Source organism: Protopterus annectens, chromosome 3.part1 (genome assembly GCF_019279795.1).
Source record: "Protopterus annectens isolate FY-2018-M chromosome 3.part1, PAN1.0, whole genome shotgun sequence".
Taxonomy (NCBI): domain Eukaryota; kingdom Metazoa; phylum Chordata; order Ceratodontiformes; family Protopteridae; genus Protopterus; species Protopterus annectens.
The window spans coordinates 444,903,531-444,916,643 of record NC_056732.1 but is presented as its reverse complement, the minus strand read 5'-3'; the positions used below and the strand labels follow the sequence as shown (position 1 = coordinate 444,916,643).

The 13,113-nt window shown below is 37.8% G+C and overlaps 1 protein-coding gene across 3 annotated transcripts in view; it reads left to right on the top strand.

The window, feature by feature from the left end:
• Positions 1 to 13,113, top strand: part of GALNT11 (polypeptide N-acetylgalactosaminyltransferase 11) — a 1,380,327-nt gene that overhangs the window by 1,108,731 nt on the left and 258,483 nt on the right. For all 3 annotated transcript variants that reach the window (XM_044066892.1, XM_044066893.1, XM_044066894.1), the window contains exon 9: positions 1,854 to 2,072. In XM_044066892.1, the coding sequence (XP_043922827.1) occupies positions 1,854 to 2,072 (219 nt within the window). The remainder of the gene's footprint in view (positions 1 to 1,853; positions 2,073 to 13,113) is intronic.

The following is a 13,113-nucleotide window of genomic DNA, read 5'->3' as shown; positions in this document are numbered from 1 at the left end:
TTAGACTTGCAGTTTGTCTTTTCCTTCTCTTGCCAATTTCATATTAGCCACTGATCTGCAAGAAGGTGTACAGTACTATAGTCTTGTTTATATGTGTCCTTTGGGTTGCACTCACTCAGTTTGTGGTCTTAAATGTAAAGCAGAGAGGCTAAGCATGTTCTTATGATTTGGCCAGTAATGTCACACAGTATGCTGACAGAAGGTGTTTTATGCCTGTGAGTTGAACTGATCTTAGAAATTTGCTGAGCTGGGCTATTAGAGGTGGAAATCTGAATTTGCCCACTGCATAGGGCCTTCTCACAATTTAGCTGATGAGACATCAAGGACCCTCCTTGATATGTCCTTGGTTGAGTATCTCTCTCCCACTGATCACAGTTCAGCAGTTTTCTGTGAAGTACTATTTTTTGCAATGTCTGCACACCTGAGACCCACAGTGCCATTGTCTGTGCTGTTTGGTGAGAAACACTACATTTACAACTGCCAGAGATTGAATCTGACCGCTTAGAAGATAAGAATGGAGAAGCTTTTTGGTTTATTTTGCTTCTAGAAAGATGGTGGTTGTCAAGACTTGTTTGGTCCTTAACAACCTAGACTTAATTCAGAATATTGCCAAAAGGGCAAGTACTCTAAGAGGAAGACATAGCTGACCCACACCGAGCTAAGTCTTTTGTTCAGTCAGCCTTTGTTCCGTGCAGATGATGCGTTTGCCATCAGCTAGTGGAAGCTTAAGCACTCACTCTTCTTTCATTTTAGTGGAAGGTGATGGAACCAGGGAGGTCACTTTCCAATTCCCTTCATAGATGATAAGCTGAAGCCAAAGGCTGACCAGCCTGATTCTGGGAGTGACTTGATAGTGCTGCTGGACGTGATCGATGTCCTTCATCACTGGAGTATCTAACTCCCAAGAATAAAATGTGGTTAGACTAACTGAACGTCTGCAGTTAGTGCAGGGGATTAATGGTATGAGCTGTTAAACTGCTTCTTGTAGTCTGGGGTTTATTCTGTCAGCCTCCATTTACTTACTTTGTGAATCTGAGCAAGCCACTAGACAGTGCTCCCAGGCCGAGTCTGATAAAGGTCCATGTGGATCAATACTCTCCCCTGGTTAATAGATGCATACATACATACATGCATGCATACATGCATGTGTAATATTTGTAGTAATGTACATACATACATACATACAGATATTTTGGGTACGGACAGTAACACCCTTCTAGCCTGTCAAAATACCAAAAGAGTCATTCCCATAATAAGTGTCCAAGCTGTTTTTTTAAATATCTAAACTTCTGCTTACTTTAATATGATTTGGTAGTCTATTCCATGCATGGACTGCTCTCTCAGATGATCACTTAGTATTTATCTTATTCCTATATAATCTTCTGCATAGGTTGTCTGATGATTCTCTACTACTGTGAAAACCCCAAACATTCCATAGGTCATTGTCTCTAAGTGCCCTATTTACCTGAATAAAGTGTCTTCTTAAATGTCTATATGAGACATTGTACAAGTTCCGATACTTTAATCTTTCATTACAACTGATCTTTTCACATCCATAGATTCCCTTGGGATATTTCTGCTGTGGTTTCAGGTAAGTAGACAGTCCTTCCCACAGTTATACTGCTTCTACCTGAACATTGTGAATTTGTAGTATACCCTTTAATGGCATATTTTAATTGTACTGTTTTTTAGTGATTCTTGATAATCTGTATCATATTTTAGCATGAATCATCTATAATCACAGCTTTACAGAATAATAGCTAAATACCTGTTTTTGTTTTATATTATTATTATTATTTATTTCTGTGTGTATGTAATATTTTCATGTAGTTTTTCATTATTTTATCTTTTAGGAACAGTTTTTTGCCCTTAGACCAGAGCTGAGAACACGGAATTATGGAGACATCACTGAACGTGTCAGTTTGAGGAAACAGTTGAACTGCAAGTCGTTTAAGTGGTACTTAGACAATATATATCCTGAAATGCAATTGACTGGTCCAAATGCCAAAGCACAACAACCTGTTTTTGTCAACAGAGGTCTTAAACGACCTAATGTACTTCAGCGTGGTCTGGTAAGAAAAGTTTTATTTCAAAATAAGCATTTCTAGGTTTTATAGTTTGAAAGATTCAAGATTGCTGTGCCTCAGAAGAAACATGGAGGGGAAAGAGAGCAATTCCAGAAAATGGCTGAATGGCAGTTAACATGGTGCAGGTGCTGTATATCAGATGCTTTTTAAGTAGAAGCTGAGAGACATTTCATTGTTTATCCTGGAAGAGACAAAAACAGCAAGCCACATAGAAGAAAGGCCAGCACCATGCCGTAGAGGGATGGAAACCTGATTTTAATCCAGCTGAGCTGGGTTTGTTTAATGACCTGGGTACTAAAGGATATGGCGAAGAATGAGGGGTTGGAGAACAGTGGCTATTAATCAGTCTGGAGACCATAGGAGTGTGTATATGTTTGGGAATGGTCCTACTGCACAAGTCTCTGATGGATATCAAGGAACATTGTGTGAAGTGTCAGCTTCCTATGGAAGCAGGACTGCCAGTGAGGAACAGCCATTGTATTAACAGGTTACATTTCCACATTGCATGCTATACTTTGCTGAGACACACAAGGAGATGATATACACTTAAGTATAAAAAACTAATCCTTCCAGGATATGGCCTATCTCTATAATCTGTTCATGCCGTCTTAGGGCAGTGGGATAGGGTGGATGGTTAGGCATGGAAAACTGTAAAAAATTTAAAAAAAGAAAAAAGCTAACATGATAAAATACTGTGGATCTAATAAATTTCTGAAAGGAAGTACGTCACAAATAAGAAAATATAAATTGACCAAATGGAAGCATTAATGAACATGTATTTGATGACATTTTTTTGCATAAAATGGGCATATGCCCGGGGGCAGGAAACATGGAATACTTCAGGTACATGTTAAAAAATGCATGAAAAGTTGTTACCAGAGTCAGACAGTGTGCAATGAATGATTAGGCATGAAGTGGGTGGACTAAGGAAATCAAGCAGTACTTTTTTTTTTTTTTTGGGGGGGGGGGGGTTCTGGTATATGTTGTCTTCCGGCAGGCTCCAAACTAATTAATTCACTGCCCTGCCTCTAGTAAGGATAGATGCTAAACTAGTAGTCATCAGAGACCACCAGAACAAAACGGAGACAAAAAGGCATCCGGCTTTTTGTTCCTGCTAGCATAAGTGAAGTTTTTGTCAGTAATGTCTATCCTTCCTTTGTACTTAAAGTTTCAAGATGCTTCTCTCGTAACGTTGAAGTAAAAACGTGGGAGTTAATGTTATGAATTTGTTTGTTTTTGAGTGTTTTATTTTGTATCTTTATTTGCAGATGAACAAAAGGACTCCAAAGCAAATCCTTGCTTTTTAACACTGCTCTTTATTCAGACAGAAATAATGTTCACTCTGATCTGCACACTGTGTATATTATACATTTCAAAATCTGTGACACATTGATGTATGGCATAATTACAGTTAAGCCTTTGATTTCCTTTTGTGTGGATCATTAGAAGCACATGCTCATCTCAAAAATACTGGGGGCTGGACCCTAAGTAACAGTTGCTTGTTGCGTTTAAAGGTATGTTGGAGAGGTCTTTTAGTTTAGGCTTCACAAAGCTTTTATATGGTTTACTTTGATTTTGCTGTCATGGCTTGTGGTTTCTTTACGTCATTATGGCACTGAGTGTCATTTCACTTTGATTTTTGGGAGTGTCTTTCCAAAGGAATTAATTTGTGTGGAAATTGGAAACATGTTTCCAAGCAATCATGAGGTCGGCAGCAGTCTTGATTATCTGTTTTTAAGTCCTTATGAATGTTGAACTGTGTTTTGCTGATTCCTTTTCAGACAATGCTGTATAGTCTTGATGAAAACTGACAACCCTCTACTTCATCTTTGTTAAATGAGTAGTTGAACTGGTCCAAGGAAGACATATTTTGGCCTTTACTTGGAAATGTAAAGAAATGTACAGTAGCAAATTTTGTACAGTGCAAAAAACTTGCCAAGATTTCAAAGTGTACTGCATCAATATTGTTACGTGCTTAGCTTGCAAGAGAGTAAGTCATAAGGTGAAAGGGGTGAAAACAAGAAGAAGTGAGCTTTATGCTAAGAGGACAGTAAAGTGAAGTTCTCTACATATTGATGTTTGTTCATAGCCTTGATGCTGACTTCTGGTCTTTTCTATGGCTGTCTCACTCAGTCATTTCAATTTACGAATCTTTCTCACAGGCAATCTTTTTGACAGAATAAGGAGAATGCCTGCTTACCACAGGGAGCATAGCATCTCCAAAGACTTTAGTTTCTACCCTGCTGCTATGACTTGCATTATGTTTGGATTTGTTCACTTTCTGTTTTATTTTATAGGGTTAGTTTGCTCAAGTCTTGTAAAATAGCTGTATCCAAAAAAATGTGCTATATTCTCTTAACCTGGGTTTGAGTTTCACAGTCTCCTGTTTTCTTACAGCATATCTGTAAGTAGTTCATTTAAGCAAGCCTGTTTGCTTACAGCGTGTTTGAACAATTCATTTAGCCAAGTCTGAGTCTGTCAACCTCCCAACTGCCTGTTGGATGCGTAAACAATTTAATTTAACTAGACAAGAGCTTGTGATTATTTATGAAGCATACTTTTTTTGTAGTAGGTTTTGACTAATGAACAGAACGTAAAATAACACTATATTTTAAAGTTTTGGTGAACAGACTGACCACAACACAGAGTACCAGCACAGCGAGCAGTGAAACATTCTGAACCTACTGATCAGCATCACTCTGAGTAACAGACTAGATGGCTGTACCTGACCATTTAATGTGATTGTCCAGTCTAATCAGCTAGCAAATCTGAGACAGCTAATGAGAATTTGTTCCATTGAGAGATTGTCAGTGAGTGGTAACACATTGGAGCATCCCACCCATTAGACAGATTTTCTTCTTGGGAGGATGAAGAGTTTATGATCCCTTCCCCACCAGCCCAACCACACCCATACTCCTTTGGGACACTGTTTTGAAATGACAGGAAACTTGACACATGGGATGTTTAGTTATGTCTTCTGCTTTTTTCAAATGATCCGTAAATTGTTGCCAGTGTTTTGGAAGGTAACTGGAGATAATCTTGGGAACTCTAAATTACTGTTGCCATTTCTAAGAAGCAGTTTTATACCTCAGGTACAGGTCATTATGGAAATCGCCATAGAGAACATCTTCACTTAGTCCAGGTAAAACTTTTATCATCCGTTTAGACCTTCAAGCCTCATAATCCTGTTTTCTAAACAGCTCTCATTTAAAAATCGTTGGTTCCTGAGCAGCCATTATTTTGGGCTGTGGCTTGTTATGGGGCCCTGATAGTCATGCAAATCTGTCAAGAGTTAACATATACAGTTGCATTTTAACCATTTTCCAGCAGGTTCCATATTTTCATAGCATTGTATCAGTGCCAAAATAACCAAGTTTTCCCAAGTTTTATTTAATTTAAAAAGTAATTCATTCATTCTCTGATAACTTGCTTAATCCAGGTCAAGGTCACAGGAGAGCCTGAGCATATCCTGGCACTCATGGAGTGCAAAGCAATGAAACTAATCCTGAGTGGTGATGATAAGATAGACACACTTGCACCTGCATGCACGTACACGTGCACATGTGCACACACACTCTCACAGTACAAACACAGTCTTTCTCTGTCCTTCGTACATAGTGGGCAGATTGAAGAAACACTAGGTATTTTTGGAATACGTGAAGAAAACAGAGCACCCAACAAAAATTTACATGAAAATGGCCATAACATGTCAACTCAGCACAGAAGGCACCCCAGCCAAGAATCAAACTGAAGACCAAGGTGCTGCAAGATAGCGATGCCAAATGTTGTACCATTATACAGCCCATTAAAAAAATTGCCCGCCTCTGAATTAATTCAAGGAAAACTGCTTCATTTAAACAGATAATGTTACAGTGAAATAACCCTTTATGATTTAAAAAAAAGTAACCCAACTTTAAGCCTGTATGTGGAGTCTGCTTGCTTTTAATCAGCATGTAGTCTCGCTTCCCTTTATTCTACTTACCGAAGTGCCATGACTAATCAGTTCTTGGTATCCTACTATGTGTGATAAGTTGATGTCAGTGCTTATCTTCTTTTCCTTCAGTTCTGACTGTAATGCTTGTAAAGATGCACGTTATCTGTTCCCGTGAGCATTTTTTGTTCTGTGTGATCACAGTTATGACTTGTCAGTTTACACCTTAGCAACAAATCAATACCCACTTTCAGTTTGTCTCCAGGTCAACCTGGCAAAAAAATTGGAAGTAAGCCTGCCTCATACTTCTAATCTAGAGACGTAAGCCTCTACAACACAGACTGCTGTTTTACCAACTCCACAGTTGCACAAATATGAAGAGTAAGGAAATCTCTAAAAAGAAAGAAATCAATGCCATTACACACACAGAAACTGCACTGATACTGATTTTCTGTAGAGAATGATGAATGAAGAGTTCAGTATTGTGGAGTTGAACTCAGTCACTTGAAACCCCCTCTAGTTTGCACTCTGTGAGGAGTCGAGAAGCTTGAATGAAGATTTTATTAGCAGGAGGAGAGAGTAACAAAGATGGTGCTTAATCTATACTGGGTCATTTATTTATTTATTTATTTACATAACCTGATCAGGAAAAGGTAGGTGAGTATTTAATCCCACTAAGCAAATGGCATCTTTTCAGGGGAAACCTGAGGTGGCATTCATACTGACTAGGGTACATTTGGCTGGGGATCTGGCCAATTTCTCATTTTCTTTTTGATAAGTGCTGTAGGATCTTTTATATCTGTCTGCACTACCACCAAGTCGTGAAGAGGGGATCTCAATTTAATATCTCATTTGAAGGTCTGTACACTCACGTGTGCAGCACATCCCCACAGTGCTGCACTACAGTATCACTAATAGAAAATAATCAATTTACCTAAGGCAGAAATAGAACCCAAAGTGTTACAGTCTTCCATTACTAAAGGCAGGTGTGCTATCTGTTAAGTCACTGACACTTTATGTTGTCATAAGCTTTTCATAGTGAAAGTAATCCACATTGTGATGCAGAGCTACAGTGTAGGTCCTAGAATATTCAGTCTGATTGTTTGTATAGAGTGTGAAGATTGGTTTAGTGGTTTTGGGCTTTTTACCATATACAGATGCATAGTAACCATTTAAAATGTTGGGACCCAGAAGAACAATTCCCAAAATGTGGAGAATGAATGGCAGAAAGATCAGACTTGTATGTACCGAGTCCGAGATGCCATTTCTCTAGGTATTTCTTTTTCTCTGAGGTATGGTGATCTCTGAGTTGGTATATGTAAGTTCAGTCAGGGGATGTGGGGGGTCTTGCCTTGCACATAGGTGGGGCAAGGAAGCTTGCTCCCCCATTAAAAAGAAATTTAAAGGAGAAAAGCGATTTTTGAGATCCACTCTCCTCCTGTGTTTTCATTCTTTTTTTTTTTTTTTTTTTGGACTTTTGGCACTCTGAGTACCGGCATTCAATAGGAGGTCCAGATACATCCAACAGTGCAGCCTGTATTGCGAGCTGTAAAGAAAATTCAAGTAATTCTGACAACTGGAATTGAGAAAGCAATAAACTGTTAGGATAAAATCAATATGATTTAGAAATTAAACAGAACCTTCAGTGAGTCACCAACATGATTACTGTTAATAAGCCAGACAAAATCCATATCTCATTAGAAAAGTACTATACTAATTCATGTATTTGAACATGTTTTGTAAAGTTACTTAGGTTTGTGTGTTAGTTCTTCTTGTTCCTGGTGTTTCTGTGGAGCTTTTCTTCCCAGGCCTCCACTGAAAATGGCTGATCTCTACCCATTCAGACTTTCCTGGTTACCAAATTTTAAATAAATAAATGCTTGTATAGATCCAGCAGACTTGAATAAAGCTGCATAAAAAAGAAGCATTGTTTGCTTTGTTCATTTAAAGAAGTAGTGTCTCGTGTCCGAGGCAAACTACTTTTTATGTGATGCAGGTCATGGACTTAGGCAAGTAAACCTTGATGTCAAAAGTTTAAAGCTATGTACATTTAACTTGCCTGTAGAAAGTACAGATTTACAACTTTCATTTGATATAGCATCAGCACCTAAAGTGTTTTAGGGAGGTGTTGTACAAATTGAATGGCTTGATAGTGTTGTTAATTGATGTATTGATATCAACTCAAACTAAGAAACAAGAATGTTGCAGTACTGAGTTACTGAAAAACCTTACACAAACTAACTTTAAGCTAAACAAGAGTACGTTTAAAACTGGAATTACAGAACTAAGATACATAGGGCATGATTTATAATCAAATAGTTTGAAATGTATACTGAAAAATAGCAGTCATGTTGCATATTCTGCAGCCTGAGTATAGGCAGACTGTGATGACATTTCTACAAATGATTCAGTATTTTCTTGTCAAACCTGACGCGTAAGTAAGTCATCAAGAAAAGCATTTGGAAAATGTGGCATTGTACTGGAGTAGAGACCATGAAAAGAATATTTAAGTACAGTAGACTCCCTCTTATCTACCTCTCTTTAACCAGACATCAGATTTCTGCTGTAGCCCTAGCAAAAGACAACAGAGAAGAACAACACTTCTGACTCCTGTGGGCTAAATAATGACAGCCATTTGAGTTTTCAACTTCATGTTCGTTAGAAACATGTATGCTATCACAAATCCTGTTATTCTGGCTGATTTATAATCTATAAATGCTATTTTTATGCATTTTCTGATTAATCATCCATTTGTTTATCCAGCCTAAGGTCTGGTGCCAGCAAGACTGGATAAGAGGGAGTCTGCTGCAGGTAGTAACTGCAATACTTGCAGTTAAGTATTTTGTTATAAATCAAATTAGCAAGTGCATGCCTGCTAAAATGGTATTGGTAGAGTGGTCCTTCAGGAAAATAAATCAGTTGTTTATGGCTCAAGAACTTTTACAGAATGCCGGAGAAGATACGCTAGATAGAAGAATAACTATTTGCCATAGTATATGGATGTAAAAAATGTTACAGGTATGTTTATGGGAAAGCTTTGTTGGGAGAAACCAACCATAAACCATTGTGCAAGAGATGACCAAGATTGCAAAGAAAGCTGCTGAGACTGTTGGTGTGTCTTAACTGTGAAGCATAAATCAGGCAAAAATATTACATTGTTTCCATGACCAAAGAGAAGTTGAAACTGAGAAGAGTAATCCAAGGCTGAGAATGCAAAGAAAAGCAACCTGATTTTGTAAAAAAAAAAAAAAAACTGTATAGTGACATCCAGAGCAAATGAAATAATCAACTGAGGAAAGAAATGTTGACAAGAATATTAGTGATATTTGGGAACTATGAAGCACGTATGAGAATGCACTGTGCTTTTACTGATGAAGCACATCCAAGAAGTAGGGGACTGTTTTATGTATATTGTATTTTATAAGATTAATCCAAGAGAACAGATGATTTATTTTACAGTTCCAGGAAGACCTTGACATTAATTCAGTACATATTTTTTTTCACTTTCTAGGCATTGCATATCCAGTAGTTACCAGAGTTCACGAGGTTACAGAACACAGCAAGTGCTTGTGTTATCATTGCGCTTAATGCTGTGTACTTGCTGTAGTTGTTTTTTTAATATTGGTTCACAGTTTGCAAGTATTCAACACAATACATTTTCAGAACTTTGGAACTTTCTGCACACAATGGCCTACAAGGACAGCCAACCTAGTACTTGCCTATGCACCTACAAACCTATGAAGGTGCATCAGAAAAATTGCATACCGTGGATTCTTCCCAAATGTTCAGAATAGGATAAATTACTGAAAAAGTAAGCATAATGCTGAGACAGCTGCAAGGGCTAAAATTTATCGAAATACATTTTGATAACACTTGCACTAAATATTCTCTTGTTAAAATATTGTGGTATTGTATAAACACTGAATGAAAGTGCAATTGATAGAGTGAGTACACAAAATGCCCTTGCATTTTGAAACAGAAATGCTTGTAGTGAAGTTGTAAAATGCATAATTTATAATGCAGCAATGACAAAGCAGGTATAAGACAAAAAAAGCTACCTTGTGTATCCATGAGAATTTTGTTTAAGACGAGAGAGTAAATAGTGTGTGTTTTTACAAAATTGGTTCCTTAGCCTAATGTATTCAGTAATACCATAATGTGATTCCCTGTTCTATGCCATAGTCTGAAATGCATACTGACGTAGCTGGCAGCACATGTCGTGTCGCCACTGTATTATTTCAGTCATCATGATATACCAAATGTTATACCCAACTCACTTATACTACTACTCTCTATAAACACTGAAAGGAAACAGGAATTATAAATACTTTTATTTGTTTTGTTTCTTACTGCAGTTGATAAGTTGCAATTAAACCAGATGTCTACAGCAAAGTTGACAGTTTTTATTTATGATGTTATAAGTTGTATACAAACATTGTTCAGTTCACATATAAGTATTCTGATGTTATATTGTGCTGAACATGTAGTGTTCCACTGTTTTATTGATAATAATAATAAGTTAATCATTCAGTTTGCAAGCAGGCATAACATAGCAGGTAAATTGTGGAATTTCTTGTTTCTGCTATCCCCTATTCAGCATAGTCATGAATCATGTCTGTTTTCCATATTGGGCAGTGCATATACCTTCAGCCAGTTTATGTCCTTAGGTCACTGAGTGGGATAGGAGGACTTACTCAGCCCGTGCAATATTCTTTTCAACCCTCATAAACTGAGGAAACACATAGTGCAGGGCAAGCATGTTAAACTACATACTTGCCTATTTTACAAGAAAATCCAACCCAAGACACAGGTCAGAGAGAAACTTTCCAGCACAGGGGGAAACTGGGAAGATAAAGACCTGCTGCCAGAAGCCACATTGCAGATCAGCTGATGTGGTGAGTATGTATGTTATATATACATTTAAGTTCCTTTTGCAGTAGGTAACTGTTGGAGGAATCTTAAACAAAATATATTTAATACTTTGAGTGGTTAAAGGCAGATGCGGAGAAAGGTCAAGAGAGGGGACTTTGAAAGGCAGTTCTTGAAACACTGAGATGCTAAAGGACGCTAGATTCCTGAAATCACAGTCCAAGCAGTCATGCTTGATGAAGAGGTGAGCCACTAATCGAGTTGCTGTGACTCAAATGTCTATAAAGTAGTGGAGAATGGACATGCTGCTGCTGGAGTGGTGTTTGGCAGCAGTATTCATTACTGGACAGTTGTCAACCTGATAGCAAAAGACAATGCATATAGCAATCCACACAAAGAGGGTTTTTAGCAACTGTAGAATCCTGTTTACCAAGTGCAAAGGAGCTGCCCCAACTGTTCATTCTCCTGAAAAAATGAATCAATTTCAAGTAACACCTGAGCTAGCAGTGCATGTCAAGTTTATGAAGGAATCTTCCTCCCATACCCCGAGTTTTGCCCCAACAAAGTAAATGGGAAGATTAATTAGCTGGTCTAAGAATGCTTCAGGAACCAACTATGGGAGATGTGTAGGTCAGTTCTCTTGAAAGACCAAATAGTGTTGCATGGAGATAAGGGTTTGCATCAGACACAAACTTCAGAGTTACTGATCCAAGTGGTTCAGTTGTGAGATAAGCAAAGTATGTCAGTTATATGAAGTCAAAGTCTCCCATTAGAAGAAAACTTTTTCAATGACTGGTGAGAATGCTGAACCCTTTTAAGAACTGTTTAGCCAGTTACTGCTGGGCAGTAGTTCCTCCCTCCACATATTTTTTTATGTGCAGAGATGGCTGAAATGTGCACCTTGACCATAAAGGAACTGAGGCCTCAGTCTTGCACGTGGTTAAAACAGGTCAAGAACACTTGCAGACTAGCTGAGGCAGCAGAAGATATCTCTCCACTTAATGAAGAACCTTATATGCCATCAAAAGTACATTTATGACACTGTCATCATCCCATGGCAAAGTCTAGCACTGACTTTAGTTGAATGCCTTCTGTTTGGGCACAACAAAATACTGGAAATCCTTCCATCTATGTAGGTCCTTCTGTATCTGTGGTCACAGAAATGAACACCCAGTTCTATACTGACCATTCTTGCTGATATAAATTACATAATTATGGGTGACTTTAATATCCGCTGGTGCCCTAAAACCCTATATGATGTTAAACCCACGTCTTAGTGTTTTAAAACACACAAATTATGTGAACGTAACCAGGGCAAACCCAGTCAGTGGGAATGACAAATGTTTGAAAGGACACTAACAAACAAACAGGCTCTTTCTGATCAGGACTTGTATTGCCTCCCTCACTGATCAGACTCCTCTCTTGCTAAAACTTCCCATTAAGAGAACCAACCTCTCCCTTGATGTTTTTCTTCTAAATACTAAACTATAAACATCTTTTGACTCTGATTTTTATCCTGTTGATTAGATCAGCATTCACTGTAGCACTGATTAGTTTACTCTTATTTCCTTATGAACTTTATATTCCATTTCCCAAAGCAGAATTTGAGGACCTCTAAGATGGATTTCCAAAGAAGTGAACATTTAATGAGAATGAGATAAGTTGTAGTCCAAATTTAAAGAAACGGGAAGTAACAAGGGTTGTATGTTCATCATCATCCAACATAACTTAAAGGCAGTTTAAATTAATAAAGCCTCAAAACCTCAATATATTTTAAGTGTTACTTGTAAAACCCATAAAAAACAAAGGAAGGATGGAGATCTAGTAACAGGAGACAAGAGGACGGTAAAAGGGATGTAAGTCAGGTATGCTGTACATATGTTGACAAAAAAATCATATCAGGTCACCCATTCCGAGTAACCCCCTATTGTAGAAGGAAGTAGCAGTCCACAAAAATCACAAAAACTGATAGGCCAAAGAAGAGCCATAAAGACGATAGAATGGATTATTGAGGCTAAGAAAGAAAGTGTCTTGTTACTATTATGCAAAAAGCCCAATATTTCCAGACGCAAGATATACAAACCGATTGAGAGAAATTAGAGGAAAGAAAAATGTTTCCCCAAGAAAAACTGTCAGAAGCTTCAAATGAAAAATTGCATTCATTAATACAACAGATTTGTGAAAAACAGTATATAGATCAAGAATCTTTGATCTGTTTGGAAAAAG